The following is a 24,660-nucleotide window of genomic DNA, read 5'->3' as shown; positions in this document are numbered from 1 at the left end:
TCTCTCTCTCTCTCTCTCTCTCTCTCTCTCTCTCTCTCTCTCTCTCTCTGTTACTGAGTTCTTTTGTTACGTAATATATCCCCATTTGAAGGGACCTGTTTCCTTCTACAAAGTTATCCTTATGTTAAAACCGAATTTACAATACATTTTCCATTTTACTCATAAAGTATACATGTGATCTACCCTTTGGTGTGGTGTTATAATGTAAAAGCAAATGGGCTTTAAGGGCGAAGTATGAAGTAGAGTGCGTGTAGGCCTTGGTATGTTGCCATGAATCATTTTGTTTTCCTCCTTGTACTAATTGATAGGCTCCTTCCTTTTTGGCATCTGATTTCCTGCTTCTCTGGTCTCATTCTCCACGCCATCCTCTGTTTATAAGCTTTTTCCTGTTGTTGCGGTGCGTCCATGCGTGCTTGGGCCTATTTTCCCTTGTTATCTGGTGTTTGAAGCAGCTGCGTTGGATACTGGTTATTTTTCCATATCATCTCTATTCTTTCTTTTTCCTTGTTTCCTCCTTGTTTCATCCTTCGTCGTTTCTTGTTTCGTTTCTGTATGTCATCTTCGTTCTTTCTTTTTCCTTGCTTTCATCTTGTTTCATCCTTCCTCGTTTCTTTTTTCGGTTCTCCATGTCATCTTTGTTCTTGCTTTTTCCTTATTCTCATCTTATTTCATCCTTCTTCGTTTTTTATTTCATGCTTTTTTTTCCTTTGTTGTGATTCTTTTCTTCTCCTTCAGTGTGGTTCTTACGTCTTCAAGGTTCAGAGGCAGCGCGGGATGGAAAGTCAAATGCATCGCTTTCACTGACTTGCATTTTGCGTTGTGTTCTTCGTCAGTCATTGCGTAATAGGTGTTGCGCTTTCATCATATTATTATTTCTTATTTATTTTAGCTTTTAGTGAAACACGTCATGAATCATACTGATGGAGGTGTGTTGTTATCAGGATTATTGTAAGATAATGGACTTTTCATTTTCCCCTGTGAGTGTCTTTACCAACACACACACACACACACACACACACACACACACACACACACACACACACACACACACACACACACACACACACACACACACACACACACACACACACACACAAACCAATCACTTATCAGCGCAGAAAGGAAAAACATGATCCCAAATGACGTTTGAGAACACTTCAAGTTTTAATATCCTGCGCGGAGGCAAAAACCTTCTAGTAGCAGCAGCAGCAGCAGCAGCAGTCATCACTCCCGACCCCACCCACCCAATAACTCCCATCCCTAACAGACTGACGGTGACCCTGCCTCCCCTGCCCCTCCCCTACCTCCTCTCTCACCCTGCATCATCCTGTTACAATTTTTAACCCACCCTCCCTTATCCCCTCGCCTCCCCTTTCATCCCTGCCTGTCCCCTCTTTCTCTGCAGCTTCCATTTCCTTCCCTGCTTTCCTCCTCGCCACTTGCCGACCCTTCATCACTCCCTACCGTCTCCTTTCCCTTCCTCCAGCGCCCCTTCATTTCCTGTCTCTCCCCACTCCCCCATCGCTTTCCCTATCGCCACGCCCGTCGCCTCGCCCTCACCCTTACTGTCACCACCTCACGTTCCCTTCCTTCCCGCTCCCTTCCCTTAACTCCTTCCACCTAATTAATAACCATAGATGTAATTAACTCTGCTATTATCACCAATGAGATAATGGTTTTTATTGAGTCACAGTTGCTGCTGCTCCTCCTCCTCCTCTTCTTGTCCCTTGTGCCTGGCAGTAGCATGTCACGCACACACTTATTCATAACCTGCGAATTGATATTAAATTTTGAACAAACCTCATATACATTCGGTTTATCAGTTCATAAATTACTCGTCATATAATTCAATTAACTGGGAAAAATGTGTGCTCGGCAAATATTTGATTCCCGCGTCCATAAAATCAGAAGAGTAATTTGTCGGTCACGCGTCACCTGAGGAATTGTCGCCGCAGCGTGTGTCTCTGGTGGTGATGGTAGTAGCAGTGGTGGTAGTAGTGGTGGTGGTGGTGGAGCCTTCCGCTGTACTGTCCTGTCTCTCTAAACCTGTAGCTAGTTAGAGGTAGTCATCAAACAACCCTGCTAGGACCTAGAAGTCTGTTTCTGTTTTGGTTTTCCTTTGTGTTCCTTTGTATTCTTCTTGACTATACGTAGGAAAATGTTCTTCCAACATTCATGTGATAAGGCCAGTAGGAATAAGAATAGTAGTAGTAGTAGTACTAGTAACAATAATAATTATAGTAATGAAACTTATAATAGTATTAATGATAATAATAATGATAATAACAAATTATTATTATTATTATTATTATTATTATTATTATTATTATTATTATTATTATTATTATTATTATCATTATTATTATTATTATCATAATTATTGTTTTTATTATTATAAAAATGGTAAAGATAATAAAAATAACAATAACAATAATGCCATATTACGTATCAGGCAAATGCGCGGGATGCAATATAATCATTTAGAATTAACACCATCAAAAAGCAATACCAAAGTTATTATTATTATTGCTGGTATCATTAGTGTCATCATTATCGTTATCATCATCAGCACTATCATTTCCATCATCATCCGATTATTATTATTGTTATTGTTGCTGTTATTATTACTATTACTATATTATTATTATTATTATTATTATTATTATTATTATTATTATTATTATTATTATTATTATTATTATTATTATTATAATATTATTATCATTACTACTACTACTACTGCTGCTGCTGCTGCTGTTATCATCGTCATCATCATCATCTCCATCTGTAACGGTGCAAGGTGCAATGATATCCTGAAGAGAAGGAATAAAAAAAGAGAGAGAGAGAGAGAGAGAGAGAGAGAGAGAGAGAGAGAGAGAGAGAGAGAGAGAGAGAGAGAGAGAGAGAGAGAGAGAGACAGACAGACAGACAGAGACAGAGAGACATAGACAAAGGGAGGCAAACATAATAACTTAACTGAAACACACACGCACACACACACACACACACACACACACACACACACACACACACACACACACACACACACACACACACACACACACACACACACATTCTTCATTTCCAGACATCGCACCCTTCCACACTTACACAAGAAGAAGTCACGGATGCGCCGTTACTCCAGTACACTACTTTGTCACGGCCTGCCATTACACTCCCCTGGGATGGCGACGTTACGGGCCAGTGAGTCTTGCGAGGGAGGACTGGGAAGACGGCGGTGCAGCAGGGGAGGGAACAAAGGCAGGCGTTTAGCAAGGGCGTCACGTGCAGTAGCAGGTAAAATAAAGGCGAAACTGCACCTGCTCACACGGTCCGGAGAGCAGGCTGGGAGGCAAGTCCGCGGATTTTATGGAGTGTTGCATTTTATCTAAGCTTTTGTCAGGATCCGGAACACTGGTTGGCGGGTGAATGGTTTTGATTGGAAATTGCCTGCTGACGATCTTGCCTTTTCTTTTTTTTTTAGTGGTGGTGGTGGTGGTAGTAGGTAGGTGGGTGGTGGGTGGTGGTGGGTTAAGAGAAGGAAAGAAAGAGAATGTGAGAGAGAGAGAGAGAGAGAGAGAGAGAGAGAGAGAGAGAGAGAGAGAGAGAGAGAGAGAGAGAGAGAGAGAGAGAGAGAGAGAGAGAGAGAGAGAGAGAGAGAGAGAGAGAGAATCAGACGAACAAAGACAGACAGACAGCGATATACAAAAACAAAGACGAGGACTGACAAACAAAGAGACAGACTAACCAAAGACAGTCACAAGGAGATTGAAGCAAAGATCGACGGACGCAAAGAGATCTTGTTGCTTAAGCTTACAAAGACTCATGATGAACACCCAACTTACTCACCCCTTTGGACGGGCATCCTTAGAAGCGTCCCTCACCCCTCCCTCACCCATTCTTCACCCCTCCCTCACCCCTCCTTCATCCCTCCTTCACTCATGCAGGTAGGAAGACACGAAGAAGAAAGGTACAGCGGAGGAAACCTGTATCAGATGTTGCTGGGTCGAGTCGAAAAATTCTGGAACAGTGCGGGTGGTTGATTATGCAAGGGACAAAGGGGGCCGTGTGCTCCTATTCGCCAAAAGGCTTCTCCCAGAGAACCTCCTCGTATTTCCCTGTGCTTTGGCCTCTCATTAGCGTAAAGGATCGATCAAAGCCCCCTCAGCCTTATTTGAAATCGCCACCTTTCTTGATTGGGGCTTTTTTCTTATATTGCATTGTGAACAAGAAGCTAAGAAAATAAGGAAAATTGCAAGAAGTCGTTAGGTTTTCTCATGGCAGTCCCCGTATAGTTAAGTTCAGTGTTCTGTGATGTTTCCAGGAGTCGTATTGATGTTTTTTTTATATCTCGTGTAAAATGTGATGGAATTCTTGAAGGTTGTCAAAAGTTGGTGTCTTGTTGCAATATCGAATAGAGTGAAGGCAAGTAACGTAGACGAATCTAAAGAGGAAATTTAATGGATAAAATGTAGAAAATATATAGACAGACTGATAGATACAAAAGTAGATAAATAGATTAGTAAGTATAGATAAATGGTGAGCAGTAAGGTGTGTGTGTGTGTGTGTGTGTGTGTGTGTGTGTGTGTGTGTGTGTGTGTGTGTGTGTGTGTGTGTGTGTGTGTGTGTGTGTGTGTGTGTGTGTGTGTGTGTGTTTGTGTGTGTGTGTTTCATTCACACAGGCCTCGCTTGCTGCTGTACAATTTTACGAGTGAAAATGTTATGTTACATATGCTAATTTCTTCACAAGCTGTACCGTGAAGAAGAACAAGAAAAAAGTGGTGTTTGTAGACACATTTTTGCCTTCGCTAATGTGTGTGGCGTGTACGGATGACGTGGTGCAGGGAACACGGCGCTGCACATGTTCTGCGCCATAACATATTTTTCATCGTGAGTTTTATATATATATATATATATATATATATATATATATATATATATATATATATATATATATATATATATATATATATATATATATATATATATATATATATATATTTTTTTTTTTACACTCCTGGCAGAGTTAGAGGAGCAGAACGTGGACGACGCGATAGAGAGCCAGATGTCGCTGTCTGAAGAGGTGTCTTGGGGAATGAATAAATGTTCTGCGTTGTAGAAATTTAAATTAGCATAGTAGTAAACTCATAACTTTCATCTTAGTTTCAAGGTTACAACGACTACAGCTTCCCTCATAAACAACATTTCATTCTTTTGTCTTCACTTGTGCTTTTTCACTTGGTCTCATCCATTTCTCCGCCAGGTGCTTTTACATAAGAACATAAGAACATAAGAAATAAGGGAAGCTGCAAGAAGCGACCAGGCTTACACGTGGCAGTCCCTGTATGAAACACTCCTACCTATTTCCATCTGTTATCCCCATCCATAAACTTGTCTAATCTTCTCTTAAAGCTCTCTAGTGTCCTGGCACTAACTACATGATTACTGAGTCCGTTCCACTCATCTACCACTCTATTTGAGAACCAATTTTTTCCTATCTCCTTCCTAAACCTAAATTTTTCAAGCTTGAACCCGTTATTTCTTGTTCTACCTTGGTTGCTGATCCTAAGAATTTTGCTTTTAGAATTTTGCTTTTATTACCATCATATTCTTATTCATTTCTACACGCATTGCCAGTCCTCCACCTAGGTGCTGCTCCACTTCCCCCGCACCCTCCCTTCCTGCCACAGTGCCAGGACTGATCGGCCGCTCACTCATCAAAGCACAAATTACGAGGCAATTATAGGATGGGAGAGGAACACCCGCCGAGCACCTGCCTGGCCTAGGACCCAGTTTTAAGGCAGCATAATGAGGGAGGTTATTGGAGCCTCCCGCAGCCTTCAGCACTCCGGAGCATCGCTAGCCAGCACAGGAGAGCTCATCACCACTGCCTCGCGTTCTACCGCTAATAGTGCTGTTCCTGCTGATTCCCGGCTTCCCCTTCCCGTTAGCTGTGGTGTTATAACCTTTTCGCCGGCGCGGTGTTCTCCCTCTAATGGTGTTTCTGCCTTGCGCTGCACCGCCTCGCCGCCATCAAAGAAACAAGGTCAGCTTATTGTTTCCTTTGTCCCGGAAATGGTGATGGAGAAAGGCTGCGATTTTTACCAAAGGCGTGTTTAAGTTTCCTTTTTCATTATTATTCTAATTTTGGTTTTGTTTATTTAACAGATTTAAGTTTTATTTCACCGTTGAGGGAAAATTTACGCTTAGTTCCTCCCGTTATCGTTGAGTGGTAATTGAGGAAACCTGGGATGAAACGTATTGTTATCAAGCCGTTTATTGTATCGATACATTCTACACGGTATACATAAGTGGAAAAATAATCACTGGTTGTATTTATTGTCCATGACTTTATAGTGATGCGCACTACACTACTTGAGATGCAGAAAAAGTATAGTAAGTCACCATTTAAAACAAGGCAGCACACATTTCTGAAAGTAAACGCTGCTTCACGTCACAAGTCCTTCCATCCCAACAGCACACGAATATGAAAAGGAAATCAAATAAGAGGGCGCGGCTCATAAAGATTCTCCCTGTACAACCATTGGCAGGTGTTGGACAGCTTATGTGTTTTGTACTTGATTTCATGCACGCAGTAGTTCGTGTAGAAGATGCCCAGGAAAGCCACGATAGCGAAGATCCAGTGGAGGCCAGGGAAGCCAAAAGTTTCCTCAATTAGCGGGTGAAGATGCAGGATGAGCGTCTGTAGCAGCGCGCTGATGGTGAAGAACATAGCGAGGCCCTGCAACACACGCGGAATGAGTCACCCTGGCTGCTCATAATCCTTGACCCGAGAATTTACAAATAGACGGGAAAGTTACTCGGCTGGTGTTAGTGATATACTGTAATGGACGAAAGATAAACTTGATGCCAATTTAATTAAGTGCTGCCGGTAAGTTATCCCTTGCGTCCGTGGTGCAGGAGACAGAGAGGGAGAGAAAGAGAGACGGACACTGGCGCCGCAATTATTGAGTCAGTCCTTGCTAAACTTTGATCCCAGGAAAAAAGGAAGATGAAAACTCTGAAGCCTTTTGTCGCCCACCTAAATTAATGTCCATCATATGATTACGGTGGCTGTTCTCTCGGGAGGCGGGGGACTTACCTGGGGCCGACAGTATGCATGGAAGTACTCAGCAGCGAGGATGGTGGGTACGGTGTGGGTGCCGAGGGTGACGATGACGGCGGCGACGAGGATGAGGCAGATACGAGCCGTTAGCAAGGATGTGTCGGGCGTGGAGCTGTGGGAGGACGTGGTCACAAGGATCAAGTTTGGACAGACATTTCATTATGTTACGTGTTAGTGTAATGGAGCTGGATTTTCAACCAACAACTGTCTTCATCCTTGTTCTTCCACTGCCTCCGAAATCTGTCATTGTGTGTGTGTGTGTGTGTGTGTGTGTATGTGTATGTGTGTGTGTGTGTGTGTGTGTGTGTGTGTGTGTGTGTGTGTGTGTGTGTGTGTGTGTGTGTGTGTGTGTGTGTGTGTGTGTGTGTGTGTGTGTGTATGTGTGTGTGTGTGTGTGTGTGTGTGTGTGTGTGTGTTATGACCTGCTTGCACTGCTTTATAGTGAAGTGATGATGGGAGCGAGACCGAGCAGATATAGCTTGATGGTAAAGATCAGTAAGAGCAAGTAAAAACAGAGAATAAGGTGGAAGAAAAGCAACAAAGCGGGGAGCAGGATGCGGGGTATTGCGTTATGCAGCTGCGATAGACTTAAAGACCTAGGTGGCGAAGACCTGCAGAAAAGGTAAAGCTCAGATGATAAAAAGAAGTGATAGATACTCTGCAGTGGAGTGGGATGTTATGTAATTGATGATTCCCAGTGCGTTGTTGACCACTACGAGGATCGCCAGGGACATCAAGAGACACAGGCGGCGACTGATCCTATCCACGAGGCCGAACAGCAACAGACAGCCGGTGACGAAGCAGAGAAGCACCAGAATAACGGCAGCCTCCAGCCTCCACTTAAACCCGGCGGACAGCAACATATGGGCTCCTCGTACCATAATGACTGGTGAGCCAGAGAACACGGACAGCAGTGAGAGCCCTATAAGAGTCATCGTGTGTGAGATGAGAGGTTTTCTGAACAAAGAAGTGCATTTTGCTCTCTCCACTGGGTTAAAGCTTCTGATAATCTGCAGCTCTGCATCCACCATGCTATCAGAAGACCGAAGCCGCTGCAGTGCCTTGCGAGCCTCCTCCTCCTTCTGCTTCATCAACAGGAACGCGGGACTCTCAGGGAAGAAAGGAAAAATGACCAAGCAAACTGTCATCCATGCACCGTTGAAGAAGGCGATGTGGTACCAGGGCAGGAGGAGATTCAAGCCGTAGTTCATTATGGCGCCGAAAATCTTCATTGTCTCGAGGCAAACCAACATTTGGCCCCGCTTGGTGACAACCATCACTTCCATGACGTAGGTAGTGACTGCCAGCTTCAGGAACCCCGCCGCAGCACCTGCCAAGAATCTGGACGCACAGAAGAATCTAATGTTAATAATTCTTGGGAATAATTTCTAAGATGGCAATATGTTTGAAATGTTAAAACTTAACTATCAACGATTTGCAGCTGCAACTCCACATAATTGTGAAAGTTTATATTACTTGTGTAGTTAAGAAATCGCTAGATATATTACCCAAAAACACAGATACTCGCTGGTTGTTGAATAAAACTCAGAATGCTTCATGAGGGCTGAGGGGTACATCGAGGGGACCTACATCCAGAGACAAAGTGGAACATTATTTTTTCTAACCTCCCGAGAAGAAGTATCATGGCATCGGTAGCGAGAGCGTGCACGATCCAACTCGTGATACTGGTGAGGGTGGCAGCAATCAGGGAACACCGGCGACCCAGTGTGCTCACCATCCACCCACACGGCACCAGCACTATCACCAGCCCCACCAGGAATAGGTAGTCTGTAGAAGAGGAAAGATAAAATTGACCATGGATACAGCAACTACTCATCCTGTCTCTTTAACCATTGAATCTTACTTTCAGTTCCCGTGAAATGTTAAGTATGCGAACAACTGAAACATTAATATTACGATGTTCTATGTCCTGATACTTTTTTTTTCCGCCTGGCAAGTCTAGTGGGCCACAGGAAACTCACCTGGAAAAACTGTCTGGTCGTGGATGAGGTGCAGCTCCGTGTTGAGGAAAGTGGTGGTGCTTCTGGCCAGCTGAAGGAGGAGGACGGGAAAGAAGGCGAGACTCGATCCTATGCTTACCTGGCTTAAGGCGGCAACTGTTAACACCACCACCTGAGGGAAGGAGGGGAGGAGTGAGGGAAGGAAGGGCTTGGGTCAGGAGGGTATGAAGTGAAAGGCAAAAGTAAATAAAGAAAAGACAAAAGGGGAAAGTGGGAAAGGCGATCAAAAGGGAGGGTAGAAGTTTGAGGGGAAAGACGAAGGGGACAGGAGGGAACGAGCACTAAGGGTGCGAGGAAAGGCAAAAGGGCTTAAGGGAATGGATGAGGGGGAAATGAAGGGAAGTGGTAGCACAAGATTGGAAAAAAGGATATCGTGATCTGGAGGGAACGTCTACCTCACTTTCATCTCCTGAGACCAAAGCTTCTGACGCAACAGCAAGAAATACATTGTGGTTGAGATATATTGCAGCTGAGACAGACTCATGGAAATGCGAATACAATTGCACTTTTGTCAGTACCTTCGTGGAAAAAAAAAAAAAAACACAATACCAGGTAATTGATTAAATTGTTTGAGTAGTTTAGAATAAAAATCATTTGAATCGTTTTGTTGCAATAGGTATCCGCTAGAGATTATAAATCACTTATACTATAACTCTCGAACGCGCGCGCGCACATGTATACACACACACACACACACACACACACACACACACACACACACACACACACACACACACACACACACACACACACACACACACACACACAGACCGTAGTGACAGACTCTGCTGTGTGTAGTCCCTGTGACAAAGGCGGTGGAGAGTCGCAGTTGTTGTTATCTGAAAAAAGAAAAGATTTACCAGACTGAGTCGAGGCGCCTGCACCATTGCTTCCCGTCAAGCCCGGTCATAGCTCATGACGTTCATTCAGATTGTCTTTCTCGCAACTCAATACGCTCTTGTTAAACACTGGGCATCATATATTACTTAGTTTTCATTTACACAGGGTAATACATGAGTGTTGTTTATTGTTATGCCATTGGCGCCGAGTATAATTCTCCTTTTTTTTTTCTGCCAAAATCTTGCAGCCATACTAATTCTAACAGAGAGGAATCATCATTCAAGGCTTAAGCTTATGTGGTTTAGGTTTCCAGCACAGGAACTCCATACCGTTTGTTATTTAATGCGATAACTAATTCAAAAACAGACCCATGCCTTCCGTCAAGCCGGTGCTGACTCTGAGATTTGTGCAGAGAGAAATGCGTGGGGTGTGATGGAGTGTTGCAGGTGAATATCGAGAGCTGGGCGCGGCACTATATGTCAGTGTCAGTACTGCTTGCATGCCGCCAACAAATTTAATGCACTAGAAGACAGAGACTGAGTACAACATAATATAGTTATTGGAACGCTCCCGCGATCACCTCTCACGCTCGCAGCAGCACTGTCTCCTCCTGCAGTGACCTCCCTGCACGTAGAAGCAACATTTCTCTCCTCAGTGACTCTTTCGGTAACCTGTCCGAGGCTGGTGTCCACCGAGGCCTCACTCTCAGCCTGCTGAAAGAAAAAAAAAAAAAATAGTGAACATTTTCATGTACTGCGAACATTCTATATGCATTAAAATTCGGAAAAATAAATAAATAAATAAAAAAATAAATAAATAAAAAAAAAATATATATATATATATATATATATATATATATATATATATATATATATATATATATATATATATATATATATATATATATATATATATATATATATATATATATATATATATATATATATATATATATATATATATATATATATATATTTGAATGATCTTCCGTCGTACTGCCAGTTTCGCGTCCAACCTCCAGGGCTGGCTGGTCCTGTGTCTTTTCTGGTACTTCTGTGGAATCCGCGTCGTTGCTGAGTGACGACTCTGCAGCACAACTCGTGGCGGCCTGCAGCTCAAGCTCGGGCAGTATCTTCGATAAAGACACCAGCCTAACACGCGTCGAATGGTGAGGTAGATTCCTGTGCCGAAGAAAACAAATATCCAAAGCTAGATAATGAAGGCCATAAATCCCCGCCACTTTTTTTTTTTTATTTCTACATCTACTAATGAACTGCTGTTAACCAAGCTCGAACTCGCGGTGTTTCCGCTTCGAGTCGGGCACAGCACCGCAGAGCCACGTGGAAATGAGTCACCTTACAAATTTCTAACACAGCAGCAACTATACGTGCCTTCTTTGTCTCATTCTACGGTACTTAATAAGGAGGTACTTGTGTTTTCATTCACACCTTCAGAGACCCGACACTGTGCTGTGAAGGCTGGCTAAGAAATACATCAGCAAGAATATACTTATGGCTATTAAAAAAATACATCAGTCAGTAAAGCCCAACATTATTTTCACGCCGAGTCACCCAGGCAACACTGAGCTGAAGGTATCGACAGAAATATTTCTCGTAGCGATAATTTATGTCACAGGCCAGAACTGACCCTTAAACTCTACCTTTTTTTTCCTCTAGTGAGAAATCTGCATAAAATTTCACGTTCCTTTGAAATCATGTGGAAGCCATGAGTGGATGTCAACCACTATTAGGCGACAATCAGTAAAAGCCTTAAGTGTCAGGCGAACTTTACGACAGTAACAGCGAGGAGGACTTTTATTATTTTACTTTTAGCTGGACGTGCTTATGAAGACCAACGGATGAGGATGACAAGTGTGACCTTGTATCCTAGTTCTGGTGTACCGAGTGAAAGAGAGAGAGAGAGAGAGAGAGAGAGAGAGAGAGAGAGAGAGAGAGAGAGAGAGAGAGAGAGAGAGAGAGAGAGAGAGAGAGAGAGAGAGAGAGAGAGAGAGATAATAACCTTTCATCATTAGCTAATAGGGTGCAAAGAGACGAAAGAGAAGACAGTTTATAAAAAAGCTAAGGTACAGAGGAGTTACTCTGTGAAGCGACCACGTCACGGTTGGCGGGACAGGGAACTCAACTTGATAGCGAGGAAAGTTAATCACGCGCAAGATATTCTCCCGATGGTGCAACTCGTGCTTGATCATCGCCTGTGCTTGTTAATTAGTGAGTGTGGAGAGAGAGAGAGAGAGAGAGAGAGAGAGAGAGAGAGAGAGAGAGAGAGAGAGAGAGAGAGAGAGAGAGAGAGAAATAAAGGAAAATATTTACACACACACACCCACACACACACTCCTCTCTCTCTCTCTCTCCCCATGTGTGTGTGTGTGTGTGTGTGTGTGTGTGTGTGTGCTAAACTATCAGTAGACAATATCATTATCATCATCACATATACGCTATGACATGCACAATACCTCTGCATGATCAAGGTCACCGTTACACTGAATTTGTCATATAGAAGACTATAACACTGGTCAACAAAAGGAATATAATTAAGTAGCTAATAAAGCGAGCAGTCCTCATGAGATAATTAAAGTAAACTCCAGTAGGAAAAGGCAACTTCATGGAGAAATAAACAGAAATCGTAGGTGTGCCATAAAAAGAGTAAAAGGAGAAAGATTAACATAGATATTAGTTTATAAGACGAAGGGAAAATGACACTGTAGTCTCTAATACTTATGAAGACACCACGTAGAGTAGTAAGTCACACGAATCACAAAACGAGGCAGTTCACCCACATTTTCGTTTAAGGCTGGCTGGGAGAGGGTATGTTGAAAAGAACACAAGCTAATGATATCTGAGACATTCCCTGGCGTGGCGCATAGTAACCCTCCCAAGTTTGAAGGACAGACCGTTGTGTAAAAACTGGTCTCTTAATCTTCGTTCACTGGTTCTTAAACTTCCTCGGAGCGTGGTTAGAGAAAGGAAGGTATTTACTCATACAAGCATGCATTCTCTCTTTTTCGACTATTAATCTTTTTTTTTTTTTTAGCTCTGAGGAAATTTTGTTGTGTTTATTCAGATATTATATCCATCCCTGTTGCTGTTCTTTAGTCTCGTACCTCAATTATTTTCTTGTGTGCAGAAATGTTTTTTTTTTTTTTTTCATCTGAATATTTGCTGTGCTTGATATTTCATTTACTGTATTTTATATTTCATCGTTTTATATTTCTTCGTTTTTTTTGGTTAACACAAATATTTGCTGTACTTTTCATTTCATTTGCTGTGTTTTATATACCATTCTTTTATGTCGATACCTGCCATCTTGTCGCGGTCATCAATGAAGGGTAATGATTGAATGAGTTTATTGTCAAAAGATACATAATTTTAGACTTAAAGTAACATTCACTTTCACCTCAAACAGCGTCCGCAGAAGCTCGTGTTTCACAAAATAAATAATAATCATAATCAAGTGAGTTATTTTCTTATTTCTCTTCTATCATAATGTTTAGATCATCCATTTTTCCACCAGTTCAGTTCAGTTTTATCAGCCACCGTGCCCTTCTTTTTTTCATTTGTTCCGTTTCTTATCTATTTCTTTTCGCCAGAGAAGATTCATTAAGAACAGAACACAGAGGCGCCCCACGCTATGCAGCGGAACGTGGAGACGCATCTTCAGCACTGTTATTGATTCATCCACCTTGTTATCCACGTCGTAGTCCACCACCACCACCACCACCATCACCACCACCACCACCACCACCACCACCATCACCACCACCACCACCACGAACAACACATGGCCTCAGTCACACAGGGTTTTCCTCACCTTCCCCTCGCACCGCCCGCCGCCTTGTCCCTTCCACACTCCCGCCTGACCCTCACTTTGACTTCTGACCTTCTCCCTTGCGGCCCTTTCATGTTGTGCGCCTTTTATCCCTTTCTGTATCTCACGACGCAAATATATAGCGACTTGGTAGCGTATTTCATTAATATCGTGGTGGAAGGAAAGCATTTTTTTTTTTTTTCAGCTGTTGTAAATTTACTCAATGTGTTTTTATTCATATTTTTTAGGGGGACTATTCATAATTAATTTTGTTTAGTAATATTTTCCCTACTCGTAAATAAAAAAAAAAAAAGTGCAATATTTTTTTTTTTTTTTTACGATACATAAAAAGTTTTGCCATAACCTCGACATTTTCTTTCTTTCACAGGTACGAGTACGTGGGTGTTCCGCAAACATGTGTGTGTTTGAACGCCTCCCGAATGGTGGCAAAGTGGGGAATGGCTTGGTGCTGCACAAATGCTGCGTCACAATAAGTTTTTATCTGTGTATTTTTATGTATAGTACTTTTATTACAGTTATGTATGCTTCTGTAAAGCTACCAGAAGGGAACTGTGTGTGAAATACTTTCATTGTACGGTTTCCCAGCCATGTTGGTTGACGCCTGGTGTGGAGAAGCAGCGGTGGCGAGATGGGGAGGTGCGGCTTGAATTGGCGTGAGTGAGGACGATTTGATAAACTAAAGTAACTTCGAAAGCAGACAAAATGAATAATCATCAAACTAACCTCTGATTTCTCGAACAGTTCATGCTGTCGTGGAACAAATGTCCCATGAAAAAACGTAGATCGAAATACATATGTTATATAAATTGGAAATTATTGTTTTCAGCTATTATATTTTCACGAAGCGTATAAATGTTCCCCAAGAATATAAATGGAGATCATGGTAGTGGCTGTCGCTATTTACATTTTCTACCATTTAACCCGTCACGTCAAAATCTAAGTGAACAATTCGTGAGTAAACTGCGTAGAAGAGGTTTCATGAATTTTCGCTTCAGTTCCCTCATTCCTCAGTGTTATGCATTAAAAGCACCGACACTTACTGCTCCCTTTGCTTCTGCCTTCATCTGATGCGAGGGACTGACGCTGGTACCGATGCTTCTCTCTCCACCTGTGTGTGTGCCATTAACGCACTGGCCTTTTGCTGGGATTATGACGTGGGGAGGGGGGGGGGGGCACGATAGCCGCACACACACACACACACACCACACACACACACACACACACACACACACGAGGCGACCCTCTGTGTTCTTACCTTCCTGGACGAGCAGGTCGAGGTAGGCAGCTGGCTTACAACTTAATGCTCTCCCTCTCTCTCTCTCTCTCTTCCCCTTCCTACGCCAGACCTATTTACAATTCTGGCAGGTGGAGACTAGGCGTGGTGCATAAATTATTGTAGTGATCCGGTAATCCATCCAACACAGGACAGGTTCCCAGACTTACCTTTGTGAAATGTGTGCTTTCTGTTTCATTTTTCTTATTTCATTTGTTAGCCCTTATAAGTGATCTCGATATATCACAGCAGATGAAAAGGATTCTACTCTAAATCTGAAATGTATGAGCGTCGGTTGTGATGAAGAGATACAAAGCAATTACTTCTTTCATATAAAGCATCTTCTTGAAATTCAATGAACCACACCTTATTTGTTGTGGCGGTGACATCCAAACACATCAAATCAGACTTGAGTTTATGCCTGACGTCCACACATCGCGTGGCCTCGACTCAAACTGTGTACTTGTCAAAGGAAATATTTAGTTTTTGGAGAGTGTCGTCTACTTAACACTGCCACTGCTGTCATGGCGGCAGGCTTATGTGAGACTGCAAGGGACCTTTAGTAAAAAAAATGCGTTATTTACTGGCTTAAAGAAGAACTGTTGTATATATGTAAAATATTCTTTAGAGTTCTTAGGAGTGGTGCGGAGAAAAGAATCATACAGTAAAATCCCTCTTATCCGGCATCAACGGGACCGCCGACATGCCGGATACTTGAATATTGCCGGATACTTGAATAGAAGTGAAATTATGTCCACAATCACCACCCTACACTCACGCATCTTACCATAACAAAGATCAGCTGATCTTAATCAGCAGTTGATCTGATCAGCTACTTAAGTGTAAAGCACAACACGCTTCCTCTTTTCTACGACTTTAGGCATGATGAAGGCGTCAGGCGATAAACAGTGCACACGCGGGACTGAGTCACTGAGTAAAACACAGTGCAGTGGGCCGCGGGTGGCGCGAAGCAGTGCGCTCTGGTGGCGAGGAGACAAAGTATGCCTCGCACGGGAATTTTAATCGATTTTATGAGTGCACATTGATTTTTTATTGATTTTAAGGTTCGGGGAAAAATGTGCCGGATACTTGAAGCTGCCGGATACTCGAATGCCGGATGAGAGGGATTTTACTGCATTTAACTTTAAAAAAAAAAAGTTAAACAAAAAAAAAAACTTTTCGATTTATATTTACTTTGTTAATATTTTCTTCTACTATTCATGATTTAATAATTATCTGTAACGTTAGAAGAAAATTTTTAATCGCAAATCTTTGAACTCACCAATCAAGAATTCCAGCATTGCTTCGCGGCTTAAGGTTTGGATTCAAAAGCATAAAAAGCATTAAGGAAAGCCAGCCATAGGACATTTTACTTCCAAATAAGGTTTGATTTAAATTTCCTTCAGATTAGCTTGGAATGATCTATCTTCTATATTATTTAGTCTCACTCCCTGTATTGCAAACCTTTTTCGATTGTGTTTCTTGAAAGAATCAACTGAGTGTAAATCCTTTGGCTTTGAAAAGTTCTTTGTTATATTTGGTGTTCTTCCTTAAATATCTAAAATGAAAAGTGTTTGTGAAAATTTTAAATTTGTTGAGTAATATTAAATGAAAGTGCTCAAGGGATAATCGTATGTGACTGTGTGTGTGTGTGTGTGTGTGTGTGTGTGTGTGTGTGTGTGTGTGTATGTATGTGTGTGTGTGTGTGTGTGTGTGTGTGTGTGTGTGTGTGTGTGTGTGTGTGTGTCTGTCTGTCTGTCTGTCTGTCTCTCTCTGTGTGTGTCTGTCTGTCTGTCTGTCTCTGTGTGTGTGTGTGTGTGTGTGTGTGTGTGTGTGTGTGTGTGTGTGTATGTGCATGCGTGCGTGCGTGCGTGCGTGCGTGCGTGCCTGTCTGTCTGCCTGCCTGCCTGTCTGTCTGTCTGTCTGTCTTTCTGTCTGTGTGTGTGTGTGTGTGTGTGTGTGTGTGTGTGTGTGTGTGTGTGTGTGCTTATCTGTCTATATGTGCAGCTCTTTTTCTGGCTTCCAGGTACCAAACTCAGTTCACATTCGAATAAAATCTCCATGCTTATCACTGGCGAGTCATAATCCGAGCAATGACAACATTTATGCTCATTTCACCTAACTACATTTTACTGTCTGGTCGCGGAAATGTCAGTGTCGACTCTACCTATCCCGCCTCGTGATCTGGTGAGTACTTACTGATGTCAATGGTCACACACACACACACACACACACACACGGACATGCAAATAAAGGCGAAGTTGGACAAAATTTAAGGTCACAGGAAGAAATGGTTTTATGAAGTATTAGACAGAGAGAGAGAGAGAGAGAGAGAGAGAGAGAGAGAGAGGAGAGAGAGAGAGAGAGAGAGAGAGAGAGAGAGAATAGAAGAGAAGAGAAGAGATCAAATGGAAATGAAGGAAAATAAAACAGAGATGCAGGAGAAATAAGAGAGTGGTGGCGAAGTGAAAGAAAATAAGATGGAAAGGCAGCAAGTCACTTTGTCAGGCTAGAGAGAGAGAGAGAGAGAGAGAGAGAGAGAGAGAGAGAGAGCCCTGAGAAACATAACCGCTGGTCATAGTAGGAACGACAGACAGCAGATGCGCACCACTACGTATGTTCAAGAAAGGCACTTGCAAGACACTTATCCCTCTCTTTGCATCCGCGTCTGGCGAAGTGTTCGTTCCTCGCTCTATGGAACTGAGGTAGAATAATTATGAGAGTTAATAATGTCGTGAACTTTTACCGAGGAATTATTTGATCTACGTGTTTCCTTTTCCCTGTAGTTTACCTTGAATTAATGGAATACACTCCTTTTTTCCCTCTTCTGGTGCCCTCCAACGCTGTGAAGTGTTTGCGTGTCTTGTTCCGTACTGTGTTATCATTACTGTTCCTCTGTTGTCCTCGGGTTTAAGAAGCGTTTGTTTAATTCTCTTTCACAATGCATTCTTAGGGAAGATTAATTGTTACCGCTGGATTCTTTCTGCATTATTCATCAGTGTTCTTATTACGGATATATTAAAAGTAAGAAGACAGCAATTTTGTGGAGATGAATGAGTGTGTTGATAAAAGGTCCTAAATAAGGGACAGCAGCCTAGGAGAGAGAAAACGACTATTTTATATATTAATACGCTTGTAATTTTGTTCGTTCCTCCGTATTGGTATCATATCTACATATTTTGACTCTGTACCTCCTCCTTCCTTTCTTCTCCTTCTACACTTAATCCTCCTCCTCGTCCTCGTCCTCGTCCTCCTCCTCCTCCTCCTCCTCCTCCTCTCCCTCTAAAATATACATATCAAACTTTGTAATAGTTAAATTATCATACCGTGGCATATTCACCGATCCCGCTTGTAATTATGAATAACTAAGCATGGAGCTCTCTAGATTTCATGTTTCGTGAATGTGCAAAATAATATTCACGGGTTCCTCGTCTTTTTAAGCTACGAACACAGTGAGAGTGAAAATAATGATGTAAAAAAAAAATTATGTTAAAAAAAATAATAGAAGACCATGAGAAAGGTTTCCTAGATAGCAGTGTGTGCTCAGGAAAAGATACCAACAAACATTTCAGCGTTGCACTTTTCTCCGGTTTTCCTTCATATTTTCTATAACGTACAAAGTGAGCATCAAAACTGCAACGAACACGAATCATTTCATATAGGTGAAAAATTGTCGATATACGAGTGGGATGTGGATGTTTTCTTTCTTTTATTTGAGTTTTCTTTTTTTTCTTTTTTTCCCTTTACGGCAGCGAGGCGTGCAAGGGTTGTAGTGTCAGATTTCCCCTTCGCGTGGTTGAACACGGCACAAAGACAACTGTTGGGGGACTGTTGTGAAGCCCAGACGAACGTGTGGTGTACATTTTAAGTGTTCTCTCTCTCTCTCTCTCTCTCTCTCTCTCTCTCTCTCTCTCTCTCTCTCTCTCTCTCTCTCTCTCTCTCTCTCGTTCTTTTTCTTGCATTTGAATTTCTGTGTATCTGGTTGTATGTTTTCAAGTGAATGTTATTTTTTCTTTATATTCGTCTAGGTGTTTATAAGTTTGTGTTTATGTAAGACTTTGTTTACCTTTCTGTTTATCCACTATCAATCTTTCTCCTTATTTGGCTGTCTATTTATCTGTATTTCTGTCCATCTCTTTATTTTTGCCCTGCTATCTATTTATACATATGCGTAAGTTTATTTGAGAGTTTAAAAAATTTGATAAAACTCATAGGAGAGAGAGAGAGAGAGAGAGAGAGAGAGAGAGAGAGAGAGAGAGAGAGAGAGAGAGAGAGAGAGAGAGAGAGAGAGAGGACACACAAAATTATGCAAATTACGTGGTATGCCATTAGGTCTAAATGTCAAACAGAATGTAACATTGAGGTCACTTCAGCACACCTTTGCCGCAGATGGGTACTCGTAATTCCTCCACGGGTGACGGCTGTGTGCGAGCCTACGTGTGTGTGTGTGTGTGTGTGTGTGTGTGTGTCGCGCCTTTCATGTGCAGCTGCAACTTTTCTTCATCCTCTAATGATATCGCTGGCAAGGGAAGCACAGTCACACTTCATTGGAATCAGTCCGCTCCAGATTTCCATGCTCGTGTCTTTCCGTGAAGGGCAATTAAGTATATGAAGACAATTTAGTCGCATTAGTTCCTCCACATTTTCGAGAGAGAGAGAGAGAGAGAGAGAGAGAGAGAGAGAGAGAGAGAGAGAGAGAGAGAGAGAGAGAGAGTCGCAACACAATCAATACATGACATTCTTTAACTTCCTCCTCCGTGAGACTAAAGCTTAGCTCCTCTTCGCTGCCCCAATAACAATCTTGTTCACAGGCTGGAGACTTGTTATTGAGCCGTAAATTCTCCGTTTATCGGCTGCTGGAGAGAAATGTTGCCGTATATTTCCCTTCAGGTGCTCGCGTCGGCCGGATAAAAGGGTATTATTTCCCCAACACTGCCGCCGACGACCCCTTCCCCGTCCCCCCTGTCAGAAGGCTAGCATTCCTGTCCACAACACTCCGCTCCTCCCTGCCATCCACGGCCCTACCCATGTTGAGATGCTCCTTGTGCGGGATCTTTTTGTCCTTGTCTGCTTTAAGAGGGTCGTGTGATTAGGGGTAGGAAGGGAGCGTAAGGAGGAACGGGAGGAGGGGAAGGAGAATCTTCATTTCACCCCCCTCACTTGCCTCTTCGGTGTCCTCGCGAGCTCTTAACATGTCCTCGGGCAAGTTTGGATGTTACTCGTGGAAGCTGGAGTGTCCTTAAGATGTTTACTTCCCAGTACTTGGCTAACTAACGAGGACCCTTTCCTGCCAGACCTCTTCAGCTGTTGTTTGCTAATTATGGCCGTCATTATTTCATTCATTAATTGTATTTCTTTCAGCGCCGGTGAATTTTATCCGTACTCATGATTTACTGATGTAAGCTAATTAGTTTGTTTTTTTCGATATACGTATTTTCACATTGGAAAATTCAAAGATCCATAGAAAAGCAGGTTTAAATTTTAGGGAGAAATAGCTTTAGGTTAATATATGAGAGGTAAGAGTTTTAGGGAACGGTGTATGTTAAGATGATGCGAAGCTTCTAAGCATCAGTAAAGTCCATTATTTCACAAACTCACCTGCCACTTATCTACTTTTCACCTATTCTTCCTTACCTACATTCCTGAAGATCTTCCACGACACCAGAATGCCCACAGCGAGAACACAAACTCCATTACACGGATGAATAACCACATTACACATTAAAGACAATAATAATCATCAGGTTCATCAGTATAAAACATTACCACAAAGCCACAACATCAGGAGTATATACAGTTCCTCTCCCACCAAAAGACCGCACCTCAGGGTCATAATACATACATCATGCGCGACTCCTTTGTCACCAGGAGCAAAAGTGATTAAGTGTGGTAACCTATTGGATTATTCTCCCGATAAGTTTGTTTGCGGGATAGTGCTGATGGTGGTGGTAGTGGTGGTGTTGGTGGTGGTGGTGTTGGTCCCGTAGGAAGGCCTCCTCTTCTTTACTTGATTAGACTGGTGCTGATAAGGTCATGATTTATAAAGAGGAGCCTTTCGCACTGTGTTCCTGTTTAACTCTTCATGTGTTTTTGTTTTTCATAGTTTTCTTTTTCACTTGGTATGCTGATCATTGTGTTTTATTTTACCTTGCGTCTGTCTGTGTCTATTTGTTTGTCGTTGTCTGTCTGTCACTCTGCTTCTCTTTTTCTGTCTGTCAGTATCTCTCTCTCTCTCTCTCTCTCTCTCTCTCTCTCTCTCTCTCTCTCTCTCTCTCTCTCTCTCTCTCTCTCTCTCTCTCTCTCTCTCTCTCTCTCTCTCTCTCTCTCTCTCGTTGACTTAATGTAATGCTATATACCGTTACCAATTTCTTGCCATTGACAACCATAACTGTTCATTGTCACATGGATAAAATCTAAATTTTAAGAATGTTCGTGACGATGGATTTTATTTCAGGAAGGTCTGCTGTAAATTTGGCATTCAGCACGCACCTCCCACGCGCCTCACCACGTAGCGAAGCTTTACCATTATAATTGGCGGCAAAGGAATGTTGCATGAATGTTTGCGGAGAATTTGACACTCACGATCACCAGGCTTCACCATCCCGCCCACATTGGTTCATTAGCTGCTCGCACAGTCTCACCACGCACACCCCAATTACAATAAATCACAGCTGCATCCATTTGCTCAGATTCATAACCGTCTCATTTCGCAATCGGCTTGGGGGAGAGAATTTCGCTTCCCGGCAACACGGTAAATATCGCAACGTTCTTACTACCACCACCACCACCACCACCACCACCACCACCACCACCACCACTACTACCACCACTATCCCCACCACCAGTTACTCGTACCAGGCGGAAGGAAGCGGAGGATATTAACTACAGCGCCTCTGACTTAAGCACGTATCTAGTGAACTCCTGAGATATTAACATTTGCACTCTTCCTGTTGTGCTGCTCGTGTTGTGTATTCCTTGCCTTCCTTCATCACGCACGCACACACACGCACACGCACGCCCCCTCAGTGCTTCCTTGGGTATTTGCCTTGTCCCAGTGACCGACGTGTGCTATTTTTTCGCGTTTGTCCGAAGCGATGGTAACATTTCTGCGTGTGACGCTCGCCCAGATGCAGGTTCTCACGGGTACTGGGAGGCGCGGCTCAGATCTGTCGATTGTGTATCCCACGCGAAACGTGAATGTCTGGCCAAGAAGGGTCGTTCCTCATCCCCCGATCCGATCATGCTCATCGTCTGGAATATCTGAAGGAAAACGAAACACCTTATGCGGCGTAATTTCAATATCTTGGCTGCTCCTAAGTTCAGTATTTCAGGTTTTCCTAGGTTCAGTTTCTCATCTCTAGATATGGTTGCATTTAACACAGAAGTACCTACAGTGAAACACCTAATGCCGCTTAATTTCGGTATTTTTGCTGGTTCTAAGTTTAGTATTTCACTTCTTCCTATGTTCAGTTTCCCATCATCAGATATGATTGCAATTAACATGCAGAGTAATTTCTATACATTGGCTGGTCCTTTCAGTGTTTCAGTAAGTTCAGTAAGTTCAGTTTTTCATCTTCAGATCCGATTACATCAGGAAATAAAGACCGGACACCGCGTTCGCTTTCTCTTTCTTGATTCCCTGGAAATATTACAATACTTAATAATGATGACACCTCCTCCCCCCCCAACAAAAAAAAAAAAAAATCAAATAATAAATGAACGAAGTTTGAGTTATGACATATTACGTGTCATTAATACTTCATTACTACAAAAAAAAAAGCTCCAAACTTTGCATGTGGAGTTCACGCAATTCCAACTTTCAACGCGATATTAAACTGCCGCAGTATCTATGGGGGAAAAATGGGTGAGCTGTAGAACTTTTATGTCCGCTATTAATATGGAGTCTGACTGTTATATTTCCAGTAATGTTAAAGCCGGTGATCGCGCGGCTCGTTCTGGGGAGGCGGGGCAGAATTAGGAGCCGGCGAGCCAGTCCATCCCTACGAAAGGCGCCGAGGCAAAATTAGGATTCGCGTCGCTCTCGGAACTTCTTGAGTCATGGAATTTTGATAACCACGTTCTGGAAAGTCAATGAGTTTCTGGATAGGTCATGGAAGGCTGTGAGGCAGTTCCGGCAGCGAGCTGAGTATGGTTTAATGGAAAATTTCTGTTCCTCGTCGGAATTTTTATATGAGGAAGTTGAGGATTTATTATTTTTTTGTGGTCTCTGGCTGACTTTTACGTTTAATATTTTTCTTTTACACGACAAGATTCCAAGGCGTTTTATGAGACCGTTTTCTCGGTATCCTGATGTCGCCTCGTTATGTGGACCACGATGAGTAAGGCTTCTGACGCATTACAAATTCACCTTTGCACCTTAACTTAGCATGCAACATCTTTATAATGAATCCTCATAATGGTTGCGAGAAGTCTTGCCTCTAACAAGTAAGATACATGTCTTGTTAAAATAGAACTGCAGCTTTGCCACTTTGCGTGAGGAAGGCCATTTGGTGCCGCGTTCCCGGCCCCGAGGGAGTGCTGGAGGAGGCGAGGCACGGAGGGGCGACAGCACCGGCAGGAACCGCGTTTATTTATCACCCAAGTCAAGCCATCGCAGGTGTCACGGGGCAGGGCGTTATCACACAGGATAATTGACGAAGAAATCCAATGTTAATGTTCCCTTGTTTCAATTTGTTCAGGATATCGACCAGACGCCCACCTCCACCAACACATTTCCTCTCCAGCTACGGCACAAGTTGTATTCCTAAACTCTACAATTCCTTTCAAACTTCAATTAATCTGAGTCGAGGCCGCAGCCGAGGAGTTTGGGCCAAGCTGTGGGTGTAGTTGTTTGGCGGAGTGGGAGCGCTCAGTGTGCGTTAAGTGATGCCAGGCGGAGCCTCATGAACACGGGCGGCCTCGGGACACGAGCGAGGCTGGTGATGTGTTAGGCGAGGCAGGCTGGGCCGTGTTTAGCCTGCCTCGCTGCCTCTATTGCCATAACAGCGACGTAACCCGCGAGTTGCGCGCCTCCGCTCACTGAATACACATTATGGAAATACAGGAGAATATTTACGTGTGGATATTCATATTAATGTTGGTGAGTGGTTTTATGGTGGGCCATTTCCATACATTTTTTTCTGGTAAGCTCCATGCAGCGTGTTCACTTTGTTCATGTTCACTATTGCAGTACTCGTATATAGACATTTAAACATTTGTGTGAAGGTGCGTCAGTCACGGAGGGAAGCATTGTGCAGCCTCTATATTTCCAGCACCTCGTGAGTGACCAGCGCGAGGCGAGATGGCGATTGTCCACTGAAGGAGAAAATTATGCGTCCTCTTCCTCCTTCCCACTCCGCTCCTTTCCTCCTCCTGCACCTTTTCGCGATTCATCCTCACCCAACAAAAGCTTCAATTATCTGAGCAACGTATGAACCCCCCACTTGGCATTCTCCCACGACAAACAGCACTATAAACTCCACCGGGCCCGAAGAGTCTCCCAGCAGGAACTGACCTCACAGCACGCCGGCCAGCCCGCGGGGAAGAAATCGCCA

The 24,660-nt window shown here is 43.0% G+C and overlaps 1 protein-coding gene across 2 annotated transcripts; it reads right to left on the bottom strand.

The window, feature by feature from the left end:
• Positions 1-6,261: 6,261 nt before the first annotated feature.
• LOC135112629 (facilitated trehalose transporter Tret1-2 homolog) lies at positions 6,262-12,927 on the bottom strand. Of its 2 annotated transcripts, XM_064027188.1 has the most exons (9): positions 12,785-12,927; positions 11,003-11,168; positions 10,568-10,700; positions 9,919-9,986; positions 9,109-9,259; positions 8,752-8,914; positions 7,784-8,467; positions 7,103-7,238; positions 6,262-6,742 (listed from the first exon to the last, which is right to left on the bottom strand). In XM_064027188.1, coding segments are annotated over exons 1-9 (1,746 nt in total). In that variant the 5' UTR covers positions 12,787-12,927; the 3' UTR covers positions 6,262-6,499. The 2 variants fall into 2 exon arrangements, with proteins under 2 accessions (XP_063883258.1, XP_063883259.1); XM_064027189.1 differs by lacking the exon at positions 12,785-12,927 and having other exon boundaries at positions 10,356-10,700; positions 10,984-11,159.
• Positions 12,928-24,660: the final 11,733 nt, after the last annotated feature.

Source organism: Scylla paramamosain, chromosome 24 (genome assembly GCF_035594125.1).
Source record: "Scylla paramamosain isolate STU-SP2022 chromosome 24, ASM3559412v1, whole genome shotgun sequence".
NCBI classification, from domain to species: Eukaryota; Metazoa; Arthropoda; class Malacostraca; order Decapoda; family Portunidae; genus Scylla; species Scylla paramamosain.
Note: the sequence above shows the minus strand (reverse complement) of the source record. Positions and strands in the feature narration are given on the sequence as shown.